Below are 23771 nucleotides of genomic sequence, written 5' to 3' on the forward strand. Positions count from 1 at the left end.
GCAATGAAGAACACTTTTGCCAGCTTACACTGCTCTGGCAAACCCTGGGGACTACCGTGGCAGATATCAGGGACACTGTTGCTGGCTTCGCTGGTCTTATAACACTGGGATTGGTGTGGTAACAATTAGGGACATTGCTGCTGACTTACACTGGTCTGCTGACACAACAACTAGTGTGGTGGTGATAAAGAACACTGTTGCTGGCATACCTGGGTCTGGTGACTTTGGGACTGGTGTGGTGGTGACCAGGAAAACTGTTGCTGACTGCACTGGTCTGGTGCGGCAGCCACCAGGAACACTGTTTCTAGCTACATGTCTCAAAACACTGGGATTGGTTTGGTGGTGATCAGGAAATCTGTGACTGGTGGGTAGTTATCAGAGACATCATACACACTGAAAGCTGGTGACCAGAGGTAGGCATTGAAACTAGTTTTCTGTCCCTGATTGATGCCCTTGGTCTACACCTTTGTGGTTCAAGACCTATGGGCCCCTTAGCATCTGAAAATAGTATACATATATCTTACATCTCCATTTATCCCATAGGGGAGATCCCTCCACTGAAGGGAATCTTCTGAGATTGTAAACTGTTACATTCAGTCTGAGGACATTCTGAGGCCGCGTACACACGGGCGGACTGTCTGTCCAACTTAGTCCGCTGAAACGTGTTTCAGCGGACAATACGCTCGTGTGTGGGCTTCAGCGGACTTTTTCAGCGGACAGTCTGGCGGACTAAGTCTTTCGGAATTTCCGTAATACAGTCCGTCCAAACTTGGTTTCAGCGGACAATCCGCTCGTGAGTAGGCTAGTTCGACGGACTAAGTATGGCGCATGCTCAGAAAGGATTTACACGGCCGAAGGTTGCATTGCAGTGTATAGGACGTCGAATTTCTAGTCCCGTCGTACGTGCCGTACACGTCATCGCGCAAGCTTTCGGCGGACTGTCTGCTCATCGTGTGTGGTCAAGTCCGTTCATTCAAAAGTAGGACGGATTGTCTGTCGGATTGTCTGACGAACTTAGTTGGCCAGACAATCCGTCCGTGTGTACGCGGCCTTACTCAAATTGAGAATTGAAACATTTCAGGCATGTATGTATTGCTTATATTGAGTTATTGGTTAGTGGAAAGACACACACTAGTGCCCCATTACTACACAATACTCTTTTGATCCTTATAGGTCAAACAATCTTTGATGTCTCTTAATTGTGGCCTAATCTGAAGTGGACCTACACAGGGTCATCCTCTGTCTGGGGGTAGCCATTTCTATATCTCTCGCCGGTTCGGCTTCTCCTGTGTCTATTGACCTTGTTTAGGTCTTTTAATCAAAGTACATGAACTCACAAGATGTCAAATGGTATGTGATATTGATTATCTTAGTCTTTTGTCATGGTCTGTTCTGATGTTCTCTGTAATACTATAATACTAAATGTTTTTCATTGATAGATTTACTATACGATTACAGCTCTCTTTGTAAATACCCCTGAAGAAAGACATTCAAGCCAGAAATGCATTGGGTACATCAGAGATGTTACAAGTATCTGTATATGTCGTACAGTGATTCATGCTTATATTTGAATTGTCTTTGCATAGACATTTTTATTGAAGTTTCTTATGTTTGTAATAAATGTATACATTTTTAAACCATTTGGTGTTTATGTCACCTTTAAAATATCATCCCTTAGGGAGATATTTTCTTATTTTCACACTACTAGGATGTGGTGACAGGAGACACCTGGTTCTGTTGATGGTGGAATATTTTTCTCATGATCAGAGACAATGGCTGGCAGCACTGACATACAGTGATATCAGAGCAGCCAGTCATTGTACATGATCAATAACACATCCAGTGGCTTCATTAGGGCTGGTTTCACCTGGTGTGCAAAAACATGATGTCACCCACCTCCACCAACTATAGTCCCCCCTAAGTACAGAACCCCCTCGACTAAGTACAGACCCCCCTTCCTCAGTACAAACCCCCCTCAGTATAGACACCTCCATCAATATAGGCCTCTCCCTAAGTACAGACCCCCCTCTATCAGTGCAGACCCCTCTCCCCTCAGTGCAGACCCTCCTCCATCAGTGCAGACCCCCCTCCATCAGTGCAGACCCCCCTCCATCAGTGCAGTCCTCCCTCCATCAGTATAGACCCCCCTCAGTGCAGACCCCCCTCCATCAGTATAGACCCTCCTCAGTACAGACCCCCCTCCATCAGTGCAGGCCCCCCCTCCCATCATTGCAGGCCCCCTCCCCTCCCCTCATTGCAGACCTCCTTCCATCAGTATAGACCCCCCTCCATCAGTGTAGACCCCCCTCCATTAATGCAGACCCCCCTCCCCTCACTGCAGACCCCTCTCCATTGGTATAGACCCCCTCAGTGCAGACCCCCCTACATCCCTCAGTGCAGACCCCCCTCTCCACTTATGAGGGCTTGTGCTCTTGTGGGGGGCTGGATTTCAAATCCAACCCCCACGTCCTAGCATGGGACCTTCCTCTCCTCTATCATAGCACCCCCCCCCCCCAGCACAAGTCCTCTTACCCCCCAATCACTCCTCCATCTTTTTTAACTGGTTATTGTCCCCCTGAGCCGTTTTCTGTCCTCTGACATTGTACATACCTCAGATCAGCGTGGGTCATGCACAGTGGTATCCCTCCTCCTGTGTAAATGTAAGCAGCAAGGATGGGGAGCTTTGATCCGCTCCGTTGTGTGTCTGTGAGACAGCCTGAGCCAGCGAGACGAGAGACACACAGATCCTTGTAGGTGTGCGGTGTTAGTGGTGCAGCTGCCCACAGGTGTCATCCCTCTGGCGGGTGTCACCACCTAGCGATGTCACTGACCACAGCAGTACAATGTCACCATAGTGATACTGCACTTGAGCTGGAGACAGTATGTTAAAAAATATATATATGATTGGTCACAGCATCACATGGTACAGGGCCAATCACAGCAATCACAGTAGTAACATGGGCTAAATTCATGAATGAATGCATTCTTTGTTTACTAATGTGATCACTGTGATTGGTCAGAGCAATTACATATAGTATAGAGCCAATCACAGTGGCCCAGTAACCCGATCTGTGATCTACTGTGTCCAATCTAGAGAGCACACAAGAGTGGCCGATGCGGGAGGACGTACAGGTACGTCCACACGCATTGACGATGCTCCCATCTGGGCATACATGTTCATTGGCCAGATGGGAAGTAAATATTTATGAACAGACTATGGTGGATTTACTAAAGGATGGGTGGATTTACCAATGGCAAAAAGGCTGTACAAGTGCAGTTGCTCCAGATCTTACAAAATAGGATGAAGTTTCACTTTGCAAAGAATACCCAAGAAAAACTGTATGATTGGATGATGGAAGTCAGCAGAGCTTTATCTCATTTACTAAGCTCTGGAGCAACTGCAATTGCAAAGTGCACAGACTATTTGCCTACCACATTGTTACACAAGTCAATAAAATAAAAACAAATAGCTTTTTTAACCACTTGCCGACCGCCGCACGACGATGTACGTCCTATTTTTGAAGAGGGATATCTCGGTAACGGCAGCAGCTGCTGCCACAACCGAGATATCCATCTCTTCAGGCGGCGGTCGGCTGTACGATAACGGTGGTCTCCGTGAGATCACCACTATCGGCGGCGGGAGAGGTGCCACCCCCCCTTCCGCCGCCCTCCCACACCTTCCGCCGCTTACCGGAGCCGTCGGTAGCGGCGGAGGCGATCGGGTCCTTTCATCTGCTGGGCATAGAGACAAGTGAGGCTAAGATGGCCCCCACTCGTCTCTATACCATAGGAGGGCAGAAGCGACGTCAAAACGTCACTTCCGCCCATACCTCTTAAATGTATATTTTTTTAAAATGTCAGATTTTTTTTTTTTGCATTTTAGCCCAAATATGAGATCTGAGGACTTTTTGACCCCAGATCTCATATTTAAGAGAACCTGTCATGCTTTTTTCTATTACAAGGGATGTTTATATTCCTTGTAATAGGAATAAAAGTGATCCATTTTATTTATTTTTTTAAAACAGTGTAAAAATAAATAAAATCAATTAAAATAAATAAGAAAAATTAATTTTTTTTAAAAACACCCCGTCACGACGAGCTTGCGCACAGAAGCGAGCGCATACGTGAGGTATCGTCGCGATCGGTAGAGCGAGAGCAATAATTCTAGCCCTAGACCTCCTCTGTAACGCAAAAAATGCAACCTGTAGAATTTTTTAAATGTCGCTTATGGAGATTTTTGAGGCTAAAAGTTTGACGCCATTCCACGAGCGGGCGCAATTTTGAAGTGTGACATGTTGGGTATCAATTTACTCGGTGTACCATTATCTTTAACAATATAAAAAAAAAATTGGGCTAATTTTACTGTTGTCTTATTTTTTTATTCAAAAAAGCTAATTTTTTCCAAAAAAAGTGCGCTTGTAAGACCGCTGCGCAAATACGGTGTGAAAAAAAGTATTTCAATGACCGCCATTTTATTCTCTAGGGTGTTAGAAAAAAAACAATATAAAATGTTTGGGGGTTCTAAGTAATTTTCTAGCAAAAAAAAACTGTTTTAAACATGTAAACACCAAGTCTGAAAAAGAGGCCTGGTCCTTAAGTGGTTAAGCGTAATCGCTATTACTTTTGTAAAAAATTTTCTTTATTTATCCTCATTTTTTTTTATTGTTTTATTTCAGTGGTCATGTGACTGCACAGCCTCCCTGGGAGACTTTGTCAATCAGCATAGGAGGGTTGACCAATGGCCTTGACAGGTAAAATAACTATGGAGATACAGAGATTCCGTGTGTCAGCACAGCTCCCTGTATCTCCAAGAATGATAGAATAGGCATGCAAACTGACCAAACCTGCACTGATCTGCATCTGGGCTTGGTGTGGTCAGGATGAAACAGATACAAAGGGCAGGGCTGGTAGGATCACCAGGTACAGTATATAAGAGCAAACAACTCAAAAAAGAAAAGGCGTGGTGAAAAAAAAAGAAAAACACTCACATATTGTATGTGTTTTTGGTGAAACATACGCTTGTATGGACCCTAAATACCTGGGGCGCCATTTACCTTGGACTGCGGATATCTTGTGGTGAAATAGAAGTACTGTGGGGTGGGGGGGGCAACTCCAGATCGCAGGTGAGTATTGCAGCCTCAATTGCATGATTTTTTTGATTTTTAAAAGGTTGCCCAGAATTAGACTTTAATCATGGTGATCACATGATTGGTAACCACCCACTAATCACACTGTTGAATCCAGTAGGCCAGCATGGCAGTCAGACAACGAGCATTGTAGAAGGGGGGGGGGGGGGGGGGTGGTGGCAGCCTCTATGTTTTAGGTTTTCTTAGCCGCTCATTGAAAAATCCATTTCATTTCTTTGTTCAGTTCCTTCAAGGCTAAGCAAAAAACTGGTTGACTGTATGACTTATATACAACAACTTTATTCATTCAAAATCTCAGGAATGTCACAAACACTTCATTATATTCATTTTTTAAATTGTGTTCATTTTTAGTTAAAAAATTACCAAAGCAGATTATATAATTCTATATATATATATCAAACTAAAAATGATTTTACTTTGTAAATATTGTACAATTTTCAGAGACAGGTGGAACAAAGTGACAGTTTCGCAAGGCTTCAGCTAGAAACAGGTGTGACCCAGTGTCCTACTTCTATAAAAAAAAAAAAAAAAAAAAACAATAAAAAAGGATAAAACTTGCATGACTTACAGCCACCAAATAAGGAGAAATGCCTCCTAAAGCTGGGCATAGACTGCCCACACTTTACCCATCCAGCCTGCAAGAGATGGAAAAATCTGTTCATTCCCCTATCAACACTGAACATGGATTGGGAGGGGTCTTGCCTGTATTATGTGGCCGCTACTGCTGACGATGCCAAACAGTGAGTTTTAAAGTATACAAATATACAAGTAATGCATATAGTATAAGGCCCCATTCACACCTGAGCGTTTTGTAGCTTGAAGCCTGAAGCTACAAAACGCTGGAGGGGAAAAAAATCAATTATTCTCAATGGAGATGGTTCACATCTACACTCCAAAATGCCTGAATCCAAAAGCTAGAAAACGCCTGAAGCTCAAACAAGTTCTGGAACCTTTTTTTTTTTTAGGCAGATTTGGGCATTTTTCCTCTTTTTACATTGGTGACCTTTTGCCCTGCACAAAATTGAGGCAAAACGGCGTAAAAAAAGCAACAAAAATGCCGTAAAAAACCCTATATAAAATGCTGTAAAATCGATGTAAAATCTTGTGATTTTCTGCCTGAAAACGCTATGCTCAGGTGTGATTGGGGCCTAAGACTTGGCGATAAAATTACTATGTCTAAACTAAGGTAAGTAGTGAATATGGAATGGTTTAAAAAAAATAATTAGCTTGTTGATCTGGGAGGAATGGAGGAATCATAGAAGGCAAACTATAAGCAGAACAACTTCAGCTTTAAGGCTTTTTTTTTGTGTTTGTAGGTGCTTTTTGCTTTTTGCAAAGCGCACTGCAGTCCATTTAGCATGGCTTCCTATGGGACATGTTCCCATCTATACTTTTTTCAGCCAATGTGTTTTTGCAAAGGGTCAGCGACTTTTTTTGAAATGAAAAACTGTTTCTGTTTACATCAGAAATGGTTTTAGACCAGCTAGAAAACAGCGATAATAAATTAGAATCACTCGCAGAATTGAGCGATAGCGATTTGTGGGGAGATCTGTCATCAAACACTGAAAAGTAATGACAGTGACAATTCTGCAACTGAACAAATTTCTGTGTTTTTGATTTGATTACATTATTGAATAATTTTTATTATTGTTATATTATTATTTGGTACAATTATTTATAATTATTTATTATATTATAATTTATGATTTAATTTTTCAAACTTTATCATACCCGGGATGTCTGCTAGACTCTGGTCTGGACAGATTTAAGTGAGTTATTCCTAAGAATTACAGGACTACAATATAAAACGTCAAATTTTCATGAAAAATAATTGTATCGCTTTCAGCAAATAAAATCTGAAATAATCATACCGCCAGGGAGGTTAAGTCAGAAAAAGTCAGACGGAATCATTTCATCGTATATTCCGATCGTGTGTGGGCTTCATCTGACTTTTTTTTCGAAAATCAATCAATTCCTATCGGGAAAACCGCTCGTCTGCATGCTGTTCCGACAGGCCCAAAAACGACGTATGGACAGCTATTGGCTACTGGCTATTGAACTTCCTTTTTCTAGTCCCGTTGTACGTGTTTTACGTCACCGCGTTCTAGGCGGCCAGACTTTGGTGTGATCGTGTGTAGGCAAGACCGTTTCAGCGGAACTCCGTCAGAAAAAACGTAGTTTATTCTGATGGAAAAACCTGCGTACGCGGCATAAGTCAAACTTGTGCATTTCCAATTCAGGGCAAAGCAACAGTTTTGGACACTAGTAGATCACTAGCAATGGATACAACTAGAACTGATGCCTATATATCTCAACACCAGACACTGGGAAGCAAGGACATTTATTTACACAGAACACCAGATTTAACAAAAGAGCACCCCGGACACACTCTCGCAGAAAGCGGCTCCTCACCCTTTCAAATCAGCCACATTTTGTGTGCTAGCATTCCATCCATTCATGCCACTTACCTCCAAAGGATGAGTGACGTAGCTGCTTGATTTTGCATATGTCCACCTACTCAAGTCTAACCATTTGAGCTTCTGATGCCCCTCTTTTCCCCAAGGCATTATGTGATCAGCTCCTTTTCTAAACCCTGATTTTGCTTCAAGCGGCATTAGAAATTGGATAATTTAATTTGGGACTATATTAGACAAGTAGACAATGTAGATAAATGCTAAACCAATGTTGCAGAAATGAGTAGGTTGAAAGCAACCAGTTTCGAGCTTGTTCAATGTAAGCTCAAAAATACTAATGGGGCCTACAGAATGACCTCCACAGTTGCATAAAATTGTCAGGCACACTTTATAAAAGGCAAGAAAAGGCACAAATAGTCTGTACACAATGCACAAGATAAGATAGTCCATGCACTAATGAAAAAGCTAAGTAGGTCAGCGTTGAGGAGGTCCACCACAATTACTTCTTGTATTTGTTCATGAGGTTCATTTGACCATTCTTTTCATCCAAGGGCCTAGAAAACAGATAATATTTCATCATGTCATATTTTTTTAAATTCATCTAGCATTGACATATTCAACATTGCCCTGCTGAGAACTTTAACCATGTTACATCAAAGTGGTGGCTCTTGGGACAGGGATGCTTATTATTTAGTTATTACATGAAATTTTTACACTTCATGTACATGAGATCCCGCATGCAGTCAGCAGCTATCATAGAGTTACATTACCCAGCGCTAGAGATGGGTGAAGTGGATGGGCTAGCTTGCATAATGTGCTGGTTGATAACTTGACAGCTGACCACACCAGCTCATCCTCCCAGGAGGTCATTGCTAACTGATTTCAGACTTCTCATTTTGAAAAGGATCTTCCGAGGGAAGGAAGTCATTTTTAAATTTAATTAATGTGGCTTGCATTTTTCATTGAAGTCAATGGGGATGTGATTTTTGCATTGAAGTCAACAGGGGCGGTTTTTTCAATTGAAGTTAATGAGACGCAATTTTGCATTGAAGTCAATGGAAAACAATTTTGCATTGAAGTAAATGGGACGCAATTTTGTTTTGAAGTCAATGGGATGCAATTTTTCATTGAAATCAATAGGACACAATTTTTCATTGAAGCCAATGGGACATGATTTTACATTGAAGTCAAAGGGACACAGCATGCCAATATTTGTACCTTTTGTTTTCTATCAGCAAAACACCAGTAACCCTATTTTCGTCTGATAATTTTCGGTGGCCCATATATCGGCGCATCCCTTAGAATGAAGCAATTGAGAGTGACCATTGTAATAAAAGATGGGTAAGTGGATTAAGCATCAGGAAATCTTCTGATCATAAAGTATCACATCTGACATGGCAGGTGATATTCCATAAAAGTTTCATAACCATGGCACCAAGAGGCCTCACATCATCTTCACTGAAATGTTGCCGCAGAACATGGAACTTGTTGTGAAATGCTATACCTGGTGGGCAAGTGTAGAAACTGGAATTTCGTGCCGATAGAAAGTTGAAACATCAGTTTATTCATGTAAAAAAATGCTCAAACTGCATGCATGTCAAGTCAAAACTAGTTTTGTCAACTTTTGAATAGAGTTGTGAACGGTTAGAATCCCTGCCAGATTTTTTTTTTTGCTATCTGGGGCTCTGTTAGAGATATTTCCACTCACTTCCTGTTCTGGTGCAATAAATTAGCCCAGTGGTCTCTAAACTGTGGCTTGTAGGGTGGATGTGGCCCTTTGCATGCCTTTAATAGGCCCCTGGGACACCTTTCCTACCACTGATATGAAGCTCTATTACTCCCTCTGAAATGAGACACAATTTCTTCCTCTGACACCAACAATTGGGCATTATTCCTCCAATCAATACCAATGATGGGGCACTATTTCTCCTACTGACCACTAAGTCTACTCTCACTGACCCTGGGGCATTTTCTACTCTCATTGCCCACAGTCTAGCCCTCCTAAAGTCGGAGGGACAGCAAACTGGCCCTTTGTTTATAAAGTTTGGAGACCCCCTGGTTTAGCCAGACAGAAAGTGAGGGATAATCTCTCTTACAGAGTCCCATATGGAATCCAGCTGTGATTCTAACTTTTCCCCACTTTTTTCAAATCCAGGAAAAACATTTTGGCTGGGTATACACTTAAAGCATTTGAGAAGGCATTAATATGGGCTTAGATAGGAAAAGTTTTTTTTTTTTTTTACTTTTTTTAAAATTAGCTGCTACTGTCTGCTGCAGCTAACTACCCTGTATGAAAATACTAACATTGTAGTTATTACTGGTCATGGTCTGCTTATTTTAGTGGTCAATGAAGTGGTAAGCCCTGGCTCTTTTTAGGGCCCCATGTAAGTGCTCCAGTCCATTGGGATGCTTTAAAGGTATTTTGTACAGCAACAAATAAAAAACGATGCCAACGCTTTTTTTAAATTTTTATGCAGTACATCACTAAGCACATGCAATTGGTTGCAGCGTGCTGCAGTATGGGTGCATTAGTAACTATTGCAAATGCAGGTTTGGGTGTCATGCTTAGGCCTCATGCACACTGGATGTCTTAGCAGCTGCTGTTTTTGACTTCAGGTGTTTTTTTTTACATCCAGTAGACTCCCCAGCATGATATCCCATGTGTCCATGCACACATAGACTTTCTTTTATTGGTGTTTTTTGGCAGTGGCATTTTCTGGCTGAAACTCCCCCGTCCGAGAACTAGTGGGTTTGAAGAAGAGTTTTTCATCTGTAAAAATTCTCTAATACTGAAGAACGTGGCTATTCAGCATTTATGAGCGTTTTTGAACCATAAGCTTTTGTGGGGGTATAGTTTTTCTTAAAAAAACGGAAACGCTAAAAAAAAGATTTTTTAATGCACCATTGTACAGCTAAAACTATTGCCATTTTTATAACGTCCAGTGTGCATGAGGCCTTAATCAACTGCTCTGCAAAGCACAGCACAAAATTTTACTGGTTGTTAGTGTGGTGCTTTGGTGTGAAGCCAGGCTTACAAAGCCAGGTAGGGGGAGATGACATTGTAGGATGTACACCAGGGCTGGACTGGGACAGAAATTTGGCCCTGGACTTCATCCAGACCGGCCAATTACATTTTGAGTGTCCCATCAGCACTCCCTTACATCAGAGTGTCCCATCACCAGCCCCCTTACAACAGAGTGTCCCATCACCAGCCCCCTTACAACAGAGTGTCCCATTACCAGCCCCCTTACATCAGTGTCCCATAACCAGCCCCCTTACATCAGTGTCCCATAACCAGCCCCCTTACATCAGTGTCCCATAACCAGCCCCCTTACATCAGAGTGTCCCATCACCAGCCCCCTTACAAGAGAGTGTCCCATCAGCAGCCCCCTTACATCAAAGTGTCCCATCAGCAGCCCCCTTATATCAAAGTGTCCCATCAGCAGCCCCCTTATATCAGAGTGTCCCATCAGCAGCCCCCTTACATCAGTGTCTCCCATCAGCAGCCCCCTTACATCAGAGTGTCCCATGAGCATCCCCCTTACATCAGTGTCCCATAACCAGCCCCCTGACATCAGAGTGGCCCACTGAGCCATGGGCCCACTGGGAAACTCCCAGTAGTCCCGATGGCCAGTACATGCCTGATGTACACCCTCTTGGGTTGGTTTACTAAAGACAAATAGACAATGCATTTTGCAAAGTGCAGTTGCTCCAGAGCTTAGTAAATGAGGTAAAGTTTCACTTTGCAAAAAGTACCCAATCACGTGCTCATTTAATAAGCGCTGGAGCAACTGCTCCTGCGGAGCGCAACTGCCCTTCTCAAAATGCAGTCTATTTGCCGCAGGCTCCATTCACATACATAATGGCGTTCCGGATTGCTGTCGGAATTGGCACCTTTTCAAATCGCTGCAATGCCACCCATATCGTGGCACAATTTTTCCGCTCTTCGTCAGGCGACAATTGTGTCAAAATCGCTCAAACAGAATCGCAGGATGCCTGTTGCGTAACTTCTTTTGGGTGACAGGCGTCCTGCGATTATGTTTGTGCGATTTGGGTGCCATTAAAAAGGGACAGGGATCGCATACGATCTGGAACGCCGCGGCGTGAATGAAGCCTCAAGTAAATCATCCCCTTACTGTATGTTAAATCTTGCTTGGTGTGCATCAAATTCTGAAGCTTTCCTGAAATTATACATTTTTCTAACATAACACAATGCCAGTTTGTTCAACGGTTCAAGCATCATCCTATGTCTCTTTCATATGCTGTTGTAGGTACATATAAATTACTATGCATCCCTTTCTCTGAGAGGCAATATAACATTTCTAGCAGGGTTCAGCATTTACTGACGCAGAGCCATTGAAATAAAGAAATTAAACTTATTTGCTTTAACGCGTTGTTTGGTCATTAAAAAAAATAAGCCACATCCTGCCTCCCCGTTGTGGTTAGGTTATTTTTCTGCCTTTGTGGCCCTTGACAATATTGTCACTCCTGACAGGTTTTATTTCTGCCGATCATGCTGACAAGCAAATAGAAAATGAAAAAGGCTATTTAGTAATGCCTTCACGTGTGATAATTTCATGGTGTAGTGTAAAAAACAGGAAATGGTCAAACTTCATCACTTTTTCACAAATAAATTATGGGTCTCATTATTATTCTTTAAACACACATACAGGGCTGCCATAAATGAGGTCTGTAACAATATAGTGCCTAGGGCGCTGTGTGATCTGGTAGAACCGCAAGATATTTTTTCAAGCGTATGCTAGGTCGAAAAACTAAATAAATTGCAATACACCTCTGTAGTACTTGCACATTTTCCCATGTTTTATCCCTTAAAAGACTTTGCAAATACGATAAAATACCTGCCGATCTCCCAGAAATGCACTCAGCTCATAATTCCTGTTGTGGGCTCAGACACTGCATTTTTGTGGACTGAGTGGTGTCAGCCCTGCCTAGTCTTCTTTTGCTAGACTACTCAAACACTCCCACTCTCTTCATCCACTAATGGCCACTAATTGACTTGTTGTCGTAGGAAGTAGGATGGCTAAATAATCTCTTTGAATTAACACAGTCAGGGAACACAGGGGCAGAACAGCCCTGAATTTCTGATCACCAGTTTCTTTTTGCGCTTCTAAACCAAATATGACAAAACTCTTACATTTGTTTATTAGTAGGGTCCAGGAAGCAAATAGGTTTAATAGTAGGTTACACATATACTTTAAGGGAGGGGTGTAGAAGTTCTTTTTGGATATAAATTTGGCAGTGAAATCCTTGTTTTTTTTACCTTCATGCATTCTTTTTTTTATTTTTTATAAGGTGTTTATTTTAGTTTTCAACATTACAACTTAAATGGTAAGCAGTATACATACTATATAACAATGATACCTAACACATATAGATAGTGTTATATACCCTTAGTGCTTATATGTTAAGTACTGTATAAGTTGGTATGAGTAACCGTTGGTATGAGTAACCACCTAGCCTGAGCGCTGTCATACAGCTCCCCGCTACCATATTCATGATAGTTAGGGCAAAAATGTTACTCGATTCCGCCAAAAGGGTACTTCAGAGAAAAAGAAGCTAAGAAACATCAAAAACGGAACAAAAGACACTAACATACCAAGCACACATACATACCTTCATGCATTCTATGCATGAAAGTAAAAAACTTTCTGGGTGAAGCTTCCCTCCACAGCCCCCCTGAGCCCCCCAATACTTACCTAGTCCCTGAGATAGTTAGTAAGGTTGAATAAAGCCACCAGTCCATCCAGATGCCTGAGTCCCCTCTCAATCCAGCAATGTTCCAGCCTTGGCTGTCCCAGGACTCCCTCTCCTCATTGGCTGAAACTCCCGCTGCTGTCAGTCACAGCCAGTGAGCCAATGAGGAGAGAGCAGAGGGTGAGTCAAGTCTGTGTCTTATGGAAGCATAGAGCAGGGCTCGGGAGTGTGCACGAACCAGTGCCCCCATAGCAAGCTGTTTGCTATTAGGGGCACTGGTCAATGGGGGTGGAGCAAGGAAGGCCGGCGGGGGACCTAATAAGAAGAGGATTGGGGCTGATCTGTGCAGTGGTTTTGAGATATTTTTTTTGTTTTGTTTATCAAGCTCAACCTTTACAGTGCCTTGAAAAAGTATTTATTCCCCTTGAAATTTTCCACATTTTGTCATGTTACAACCAAAAACGTAAGTGTATTTTATTGGGATTTTATGAGATAGACAGGCATGTACTGGCCATAGGGACTATAGGGAGTTTCCCGGTGGGCCGATGGCTCAGTGGGCCGGTTTCAGTGACAGCCAGTGGCATCGCTAGGGGGGACTTTTGGGGCTATAGCCCTGAATCTAGGGCCCATAGCCCCAAGTCAGTCCAGGAGTCCCCAACCACAGGGTCCCGACCCACTATCTGCCCTCTTTCTGGTGACCCTGATGTAAGCCAAGGGCTCTCTGGGGAACCTGATATAAGAGAGAGGTTCTCTGTGGACCCCGGATGTAAGGGGGGGCTCTGTGGGGACTCAGATGTAAGGGGTTGGCTCTCTAGGGACCCTGATGTAAGGCTGATGATCTCTGGGGACTCTGATGTAAGAGGGGCTCTCTGGGGACCCTGATGTAAGGGGAAGGCTATATGGGGACCCTGATGTAAGGGGAGGCTCTCTGGGGACCCAAATGTAAGGAGGGGCTCTCTGGGGACCCTGATGTAAGGGGAGGCTCTCTGGGGACCCAAATGTAAGGAGGGGCTCTCTGGGGACCCTGATGTAAGGGGGGCTCTCTAGGGGCTTTTTTGTGCAATTGCATACAGTTTATATACTGTTTTTTGCGTGTTTGCAAAATTAAAGTGGGCCGGTCTGGATGAAGTCCAGGGCCAAATTTTTGTCCCAGTCCAGCCCTGGAGATAGACCAACACAAAGTGGGAGATAATTGTGAAGTGGGAGGAAAATGATAAATGGTTTTCAATTTGTTTTACAAATAAATATCTGAAAAGTGTGGCGTGCATTTTTATTCAGCCCCCTTTGCTCTGATACCCCTAACTAAAATCTAGTGGAACCAAAAAACCTTCAGAAGTCACCTAATTAGTAAATAGAGTCCATTTGTGTGTAATTTAATCTCAGTATAAAAACAGCTGTTCTGTGAAACCCTCAGAGGTTTGTTAGAGAACCCTAGTGAACAAACAGCATCATGGAAGCCAAAGAACATATCAGACAGGTCAGGGATAAAGTTGTGGAGAAGTTTAAACAGGATTAGGTAATAAAAAAATATCCCAAGCTTTGAACATCTCACAGAACACTGTTCAATCCATCATCTGAAAATGGAAAGTGTATGGCACAACTGCAAACCTACCAAGACATGGCCTGGTATGACAGGGCAGGCAAGGAGAGAGATGCATCCAAGAGGCCCATGGTAACTCTGGAGGAGCTGCAGAGATCCACAGCTCAGGTGGGAGAATCTGTCCACAGCACAACTATTAGTCGTGCGCCATTGTTGAAAGAAAGTCATAAGAAGTCCCATTTGCAGTTTGCAAGAAGCCACGTGGGGGGACACAGCAAATATATAAATATATAGAAGAAGGTGCTCTTGTAAGATGCAACCAAAATTTAACTTTTTGGCCTAAAAGCAAAACGCTATGTGTGGCAGAAAACTAACACTGCACATCACCCTGAACACACCATCCCCACCGTGAAACATGGTGGTGGCAGCATCATGTTGTGGTGATGCTGTTCTTCAGCAGGGACAGGGAAGCTGGTCAGAGTCAATGGGGAAGATGGATGGAGCCAAATACAGGTTAATCTTAGAAGAAAACCTGTTAGAGTCTGCAAAAGTCTCCAGTCTGGGGTAGAGGGTCACCTTCCAGCGGGACAACGATCCTAAACATACAGCCAGCGCTACAATGGTCATGTTTTAGAATAGCCCAGTCAAAGTCCAGACCTAAATCCAATTGAAAATCTGTGGAAAGACTTGAAAATTGCTGTTCACAGATGCTTTCCATCCAATCTGAAAGAGCTTGAACTATTTTGCAAAGCAGAATGAGCAAAAAATTTCACTCTCTAGATGTGAAAAGCTCATAGAGACATATCCAAAAAGACTTTCAGCTGTAATTGAAGGGTGAAGGGTGGTTCTACAAAGTATTGACTCGTGTGCCACTTTGTGTTGATCTTTCACATAAAATCCCAATAAAATACATTTACGTTTTTTGGTTGTAAAATGACAAAATGTGGAACATTTAAAGGGGTATGAATACTTTTTCAGGGCACTGTAATTCCACTTTAAAATAAAAAAATCAGCACAAGGGACCAATCATAGAGTCAACAGGATGTGTCCCTTATGCTGATTCTTCTTCTTTTATTTGAAATCTTCCTCCGTCCCGGCACCCCCACCACCACCACTGTAATCTTCTGGTGCAGTGGGGGTTAATATATCTAAGGGCTGTCACAGGCTCCCATCAAGAGAGCGAGACTATGCCCTATGTTCCCAGCTGCTCCATTCATAGACGCCATATTACAGCATCTATGAATGAAACAGGACCCATGAATGGAGGGGGCGGAGCTTTCAATCATCCATCCATTCTCCAGTTATAGATTCTGTTTTATGAAAATGGAAACCTTTTACTTAAAAAAATGGCATTAGTATGCTGTTTTGAGAGGGGAAAGGACCAACCAAGGAAGGCAAAATATATGTAGACTTAAAGTGGGGTGCCCCCTAAAAAATTTTTTTAAAAGTCAGCAGCTACAAATACTCCAGTTGCTGACTTTTAATAATCGGACACTTACCTGTCCTAGGGTGCAGCGATGCAGGGGAACGAAGCCCCCCCTCATTCCCCGCTCCGCTTGCGGCGCCGGCATTGTTACTGTGGGAACCCGGCTGTGGCTTCACAGCCGGGCACCCACTGCGCATGCACGTGACAGGTCCCAGATGACTGTGCGGCGCCGAGGGGAAGTGATTTCACCGGCAATGAAGGAGGCAGACTACGGGGGACCCCCTAGCAATAGGCATTTAGAGGTGAGTAAAACTTTTTTTTTTTAATTATTTTTTTTTTCACATTTTTTTATGAATTTTAAGCAATTTTTTTTTTTGGGTGGCAACACCACTTTAACTTCAGCTTTAAATACATACTGACCTGTGTTTACACCGGCATCTCCTTCTTCTTGTACCTAAAACAGAAAAGAAAATATTACATCTCCTTAAATGGATTCACATTACTAAAATATAGCATAAAAAATGATATACAGTAGGAGGAGCATATTTTACATTTATCAGGCTGTAGATTTTTAAAAATCTCCTGTAAATAGTAAAATGTAGTAACGTTTAGTGGTTAGTGGACTTTTAGTGGACTTTGCATTAGTTAGTGGGCCTTACATTGTACTTGGCCCTTTTGGTGAAGACATTTGGAATGTATTTTGGAGAAGGGTTACAAGATGTATTTTATTAGCAGGGACATTTTTTGCTGTTACTCCAGTCATTTTTCCTGAACTTGATGTCCCTAAATACAATAAAATGTCACCTGTGCAGAATTACTATTTTTTTTGCTGCTTCTGCAACTCACAAGCAGTCATTGACTTAATCATGGGATGAATGATAAAGTCAATTATATGACGAAACATGTTGGGGACGTGGCCACAGAGCGATCATTGATGTAGACACGGAACGCTAACCAACATACACCTAGTGGTTGCTGACGGGGGCTGGGACAAGGAGTGGTGAGCCTTACAGCTGCAGTCTTGCTATCTCGTAAGCCCTGGGTCCGCCGTGGCCATCCATTATCCAGCGACTTTGGTCTTGGAGTGTTGTGCAATTTGTTTATGGTGTGCCTTTGATATTCCACATGTGAGTGTAATGCAGTGAAATTCTATGAGATTAAAGTGTGTGAAGGTTTTACACTATCGGAGGCTGTGCTTTTTTCATTTACATGTGGAGTGTGTAAAGAGGATCAATCGGGAGCCGTGTATTTGCCTCTGACTGACACCTGAAGGTGTGTCACTCTTCATCCCTGTGAAAAGAAGGTTTAAGCGTTTATAGCCAAACACGGCAGTGTGAGGCATAATCAGCTGGTGAGTGTGTGCATATAAGGGGATTGAAGTCACAGTCACGGCGGTGTGGTGGAGGAGTGTTCCTGGAAGTCATTATGAATTATAATTGATTCACTGGTCACTATCTAATGAACGTTAGACCCTTTGTGTTTAACCACTACAATACAGGGCACTTTCGCCCCCTTCCTTCCCAGCCCAATTTTCAGATTTCAGAGCTCTCGCAATTTCAGTGACAATTGCGCGGTCATGCTACGCTGTACCCAAATGAAATTTGTATAATTTTGTTTGCACAAATATAGCTTTATTTTGGTGGTATTTATTCACGACTCCGTTTTTTTTTTTTTGCGATATAAGTGAAAAAAGAGTGGAAATTTGGAAAAAAAACAATATTTTCTTCTTTCTATTTTAAAAGAAATCCAATAAAATCGAATTTTATCATAAATGTAAGCCAAAATGTATTCTGCTACATGTCTTTGGTAAAAAAAAATTGGTTTCTTTGGTAAAAAAAATTTGGTTAAGTGTATAATAATTGGTTTGTGTGATCACGGACATATGTACGCAAATGATCATGTACAGATGTGTGCAGGTGATCACGGACAGATGTGTGCAGATAATCATTGGGACATGTGATTTTAGTGGGACATATGTGGGGGACATGTGTTTTTATTATTGTGGACATGTGCTTTTATTATTTGGGGACGTGTGTGGTTTGGGGACATGTGTGTTTTGGGGACATGTGTGGGGACATTGTGTTTACACTGTGTGGTGACATGTGTGTTTTCACTAGACTGGTGATCAGTGAGTAAAAAGCTCTCCTCAGTGACGACTTCCGTGTGAGGAGAGGAGAGCCGATTGCCTAGCAACCGGCTGTTTGTTTTGTTTACATCACACGTGATTGGACATGGCCGTCATGTGATCAAGAGGGCCAATCGCAGAGCCCTCCTGCCGATCCGAGATGCACCGTGTCTGGGTGACACGAGCGCATCGGGATTGCGCCGCTGCGCGGGCACACGCGCACGATCCCCCTACTTCTGAAGGACGTTCAGGAACGTCCACTCAGCAGTAGAGAGCTCCCACCCTGCCGTATATGTACATTGGCCGGGTGGGAAGTAGTTAAAAACTGGACACTTTATTTATTTATTTATTCATTCATAGAATTTATTGCAACTATTCAATTCACAGGGTGTTGCTATTATAGTTTAACCCTTTCATGACTAAGCCTATTTTTGGAAGTTGGTGTTTACAAGTTAAAATCCATATTTTTTGCTAGAAAATTACTTGGAACCCCCAAACATTATATATATATATTTTTTTTAAGCAGAGACTCTAGAGAATAAAACGGCGATTGTTGCAATATTTTATGTCACACGGTATTTGCGCAGCGGTGTTTTAAATGCAACTTTTTGGGAAAAGGGACACTTTCATGAATAAAAAAAAAACAAAACAGTAAAATTAGCCCAATTTTTTGCGTAATGTGAAAGATAATGTTACGCCGAGTAAATAGATACCAAACATGTCACACTTTATAATTGCGCGCACTTGTAGATTGACGACAAAGTACGGTACGTAAAAATCTCAATAGGCGACGCTTTAATTTTTTTTTACGGTTACCAGGTTAGCGTTACAGAGGAGGTCTAGTGCTAGAATTATTGCTGTCGCTCTGATGATCGCGACGATACCTCACATGTGTGATTTGAACACCGTTTACATACGCGGGTGCGACTTCGGTATGCGTTTTCTTTGCTTAAAATGACTAAATTGTTTTAAAAAAAATAAAAAAATGTATCACTTTTATTGCTGTCACAAGGAATGTAAACATCCCTTGTGACAGTAATAGGTGGTGACAGGTCCTCTTTATGGAGGGATCGGGGGTCTAAAAGACCCCCCACCCCTCCTTTACACTTCAATGTATTCAGATCGCCGAAAACTGCGATTCTGAATACCGGATATTTTTTTTAAACCGGCGCCATTGGCAGCCGAGTAAACGGGAAGTGACATCATGACGTCGCTTCCGTGTTTACGATGAGACTGGAACGAAGCCGATTACGGCTTCGTTCCAGTTCCTCCCCAGCAGCCGGAGGCGTCGGATCACGAATCGGTGCTCCCGATCGAGCTGGAGCACCGGTAACAGCGGCGGGAGGCGGCGGGAGGGGGGTCGTCCCCTCCCGGTCCTCCGGCATAACAGCCGAGCGGCTTTTAGCCGCATCGGTTGTTATGCCTGGATAGCCACTCGCCTGCTGCAAAAAACGGTACCGGGATGATGCCTGCAGGTGCGGGCATCATCCCGGTATAACCCCCGGAAGCCGAGTACGCATATCTGCGTACGCTCGGCGGGAAAGGGTTAAAGTGGTAACAATCGATGTTATTTATGTGTATACTTTAAAGAGGAAGTAAACCCCTTCAAACCACTTTGACCTACAGGTAAGCCTAGATTAAGGCTTACCTGTAGGTCCAAGCAATATCTCCTAAACCTATATGGTTTAGGAGATATTTGCCCGAAAATGGGCACCGCTGTCTACGGCGCATGCGCCGTAGACAGCGGCGCGCATGCGCACTAAATGCGGCAAGTCCAAGAATGGATTTGCCTAATTTGTCGACTCCCGTGCGCATGCGCGGGAGTGACGTCATCGCGGCTTCGCCGAATGGCAGCGGCGGAGCTGCGAGACGCGACTCCCGTGTGCATGCGTGGGAGTGACGTCATCGCGGCTTCGCCGCTGTCATTGGTCGGAGCTGCGAGACGCCACCAGCAAGATGGACGCGGCGGACTACAGGGATCAGCGGCGACTTCGCTGGCTCCTGTGTCAGGTAAGTGACACATAATGAGCTACTATGCGATGCATAGTAGTCCATTATGCTTTACCTTTGCAGGGAAAAAAAGAGGAAGTAAACCCATCAGGGTTTACTTCCTCTTTAATGGATACATTTGAGTTGAGATTGTGTATTTTTAGCATATTCACTATATATTTAGCACCGCTCATTCTACACTGCTTGGTAGGATTTTTGCACTTAGCCATTGGCACTGCCAAAGAAAGTGATAGTAAATCCAAAACTGGGAAATTCAATATTATACAGTTGTTCCCAGAACAGAAAGAGGAGAAATCTTCCTACCTGTGGACAGCTGTCTAAGCCCTTGTACACACGGTCGGAGATTCCGACAACCAAATCCGTCTGAGTAATTCCGATCGGACTAAGTTGTCGGAAAATCCGATTGTACATAACGTGATGACATTATTTTGTTACGACGGGACTACGTTCAGGCTAGTAGCCAATAGCTTTGGTATAGGAATTTGATCTGAGCATGCGTGGCACTTTGTCCGTCGGAGTAGGCTACACATGATCGGAGTATGTCCGATCGGAGCATTTTGGCAGAAAATGTTGCCGGCAAGTTGGAAATATCCGACGGAAACAGTCCGATGCAGACCACACACAGTCGGAATATCCGACAAAATGGTCCGATAGGAAACATTCCGACTGAATCTCTGACCGTGTGTACAAGGGCTAAAAGGAGATTTACCCTGACTGTGGAGAGAGTTAGGGGGAATCTTCCTATAGGACACATACAGCAAAAAAAAAAAAAAAAAAAAAGACGAAGAACAAAAGAATAAAAAAAAAGAAAACACCAACTGTGGTTTTAACCCTTCGATCTCTACTTTATTTAGAGCTAAAAGAAAAAATAGGTAAAAGGGACTATATTTAGAAATGTAATGCCATAGAAAAAGTCTGTACATGAAAAAAAAATTCAAAGGCCCTTAAAGTGGTTGTAAACCCTTACTGTACATACCACTTTTCCCTAAAGGTAAGCCTATAATAAGACTTACCTGTAGGTACTGGAAATAGTCCCTAAACCTGCGCAGTTTAGGAGATAATTGTCATATACCCTTGTGCCGATGTCATCGGAGCATGCGCACTGAAGAAAGGGCACGATCGTGCCCTTTCTTCAGCAGTGTGCCATGACCGTCAGCTCCCAAGCGCATGCGTGGGAGTGACGTCACGTAACTCCGGCAAGTCACAGAGCCAGAGTCCACGGCCCCGAAAGGAAGAGGAGTGAAGATGGATGTGGCCACCAGTGGGGACATTGGGGACATCGCGGGCTTCGTTTGCAGGTAAGTGGCACATAATGGGTTAGTATGCAATGCATACTAGCCCATTATGCTTTTACTTTGCAGGGGGAAAAAGAGGAAGTAAAACCCATTAGGGTTTACTTCCTCTTTAAGACTGCATATGATGTAATACGGAATGGATAATATCATTAAATACTAATACATTTTTCTTGTTAAGGTGTATCTAACTCCAAAATCGAGCATACAGTATATGACAGCTTACCTTACATGGGTTGGTTGAGTTAGTTGTATTTTTTTTAAATGTTTTTCCTTTATTGTCACCTGGTAATGCTGTGATCAACTCACTTCCAGTTTCTGGGTGACTACGCTCACTCCTCTTACTTCTATTCAGGCAGCTGTTGTTGCCACCCTGGCTAGACTGCACATATGTCTTCCTTTCTCCATCTCCATTACACATCAGTAGATTACAGAAGAAAGATTGAATTGCTTTTATCTTTGAGTGCAACTCAGTTTGAATTGAAGTGACAAGGACACAGCATTTCTGGCAACTGTATATCCTGTACTTGCTGAAAATGTTCTTAGCCTAAAAACTAAAACGAATTCAGCCACTACATCTAGCAACCGGTAAGCTGCAATATATTAGTTACATAGTTACATAGTAGGTAAATTTGAATAAAGACACCAGTCCATCCAGTTCAATCTGTGGTGTGTGTGTGTGTGTGTGTGTGTGTGTGAGTTTCCGTCAATAGAACCCTCTACGCAGTTTAAGGTTAAACTGTTTCTCTTCCAGTTTCAATGAATGCTCGCATGTTTTTTTTAAACTCCCTCCTACTGAAACGTTTTCCCCCCATGCTAGGGTCACCAGTAAGGTATTTGCATATCGCTATCATATCCCCTATCAAGTGTCTCTTCTCCAGAGAGAATAGGTTTAATGCTTGTAGTCTTTCCCCATAATTGAGGTCCTCCAGTCCCTTTATTAGCTTTGTTGCCCTTCTCTAGACTCTCTTCAGCTTCAGCAGCACACCCTTCTTGAGGACTGGTGCCCAGAGCTGGATGGCATACTCAAGATGCAGCTGGACCAGAGTCTTGTAGAGTGGGAAAATTATCGTTTTATTGCTAGAGTGAATTCCCTTTTCAATGCATGCCAATATTCTGTTGGCTTTGCTTGCAGCAGCTTGGTATTGCGTGCCATTGCTGAGCCTGTCACCTACTTTCCTATCCTGGATTTTCCCAGAGGTACTCCCCCTAGCGAGTAACTTGCATTTGTATTTTTGCCACTCAAATGCACTACTTTACATTTTTCAACGTTAAACCTCATTGTCATGTAATTGCCCATCCCTTTATTTTATTGGGGTCTTCTTGTAAGGTTTCCACATCTTGCTGTGAAGTTGTAGAAACAATATATTGCATTTTTGCTCTTGGGTTTAGTTAATATGTAGCACTGGATTTGCTATTTTACATTTTCTATCACGCCATCGTTTTATATTGTCGGGAATTGTCCACAGCATAATAGATTAAACTAAATAAAAGCACGTCAGCAAACTCAAATTATTTTTTTGTCTGGCATTGATAAATCTGCAATGGAACTTGACATGTACAGACCGCCTCAGTACTTACTGTACAGAATAATTCTCTATTTTAGCTGCCATTTTAGGCCAAAGGAGGCCCCTGTACTGAGACAAAAACTTTCAGATTGCCTGTATAGTAAGCAACATAAGATGTCACCACTTGCAGTTTTACATTTGTAATGACTACTATTATAGCCTATTCAGAATGAGCATCCTTCTCTATGCTAGAATTGGTGTGTCGGGGGGGCGTGGCCTAGACATGCAAGAGTGAGGACGTGAGCCCGCTGAGCTCCCGGTCCGTGACCCCGAGACAGCCTGCCAGAGCAGATTGACGGCATATTTCGGCATCCCCGGCGGTAGAAGACAGCTGCAGGACCCAGACCGCCGAGTGTACGGCACTGCGGGAGCGATGGACAGGTATTTGGTCCCGCTCCAGCCCCCGGCCTCCACGCCGAATCCGGCCAAGATGGCGCCCGCTACAACGGGCTCCGCCGGCCAAGTCACACATGAGAGAGGAGGGAGGGAGGAAGAGGGGGGCCACGATCTGCCTCCGTTCTCACCGCCAAGCGA

The 23771-nt window shown here is 43.1% G+C and overlaps 1 protein-coding gene across 2 annotated transcripts in view; it reads right to left on the reverse strand.

Annotated features, from left to right (window-relative positions):
* Nucleotides 1-5410: 5410 nt before the first annotated feature.
* CD8A (CD8 subunit alpha) overlaps nt 5411-23771 on the reverse strand; it is a 53718-nt gene continuing 35357 nt past the window's right edge. For both annotated transcript variants that reach the window (XM_077477983.1, XM_077477981.1), the window contains exons 5-6: nt 16663-16696; nt 5411-8115 (exon numbers count right to left, since the gene is read on the reverse strand). In XM_077477983.1, the coding sequence (XP_077334109.1) occupies nt 8061-8115; nt 16663-16696 (89 nt within the window). In that variant the 3' untranslated portion in view covers nt 5411-8060. The remainder of the gene's footprint in view (nt 8116-16662; nt 16697-23771) is intronic.

Source organism: Lithobates pipiens, unplaced genomic scaffold (genome assembly GCF_037356315.1).
Source record: "Lithobates pipiens isolate NorthernLeopardFrog02 unplaced genomic scaffold, aLitPip1_a1.2 Scaffold_13, whole genome shotgun sequence".
Taxonomy (NCBI): Eukaryota; Metazoa; Chordata; class Amphibia; order Anura; family Ranidae; genus Lithobates; species Lithobates pipiens.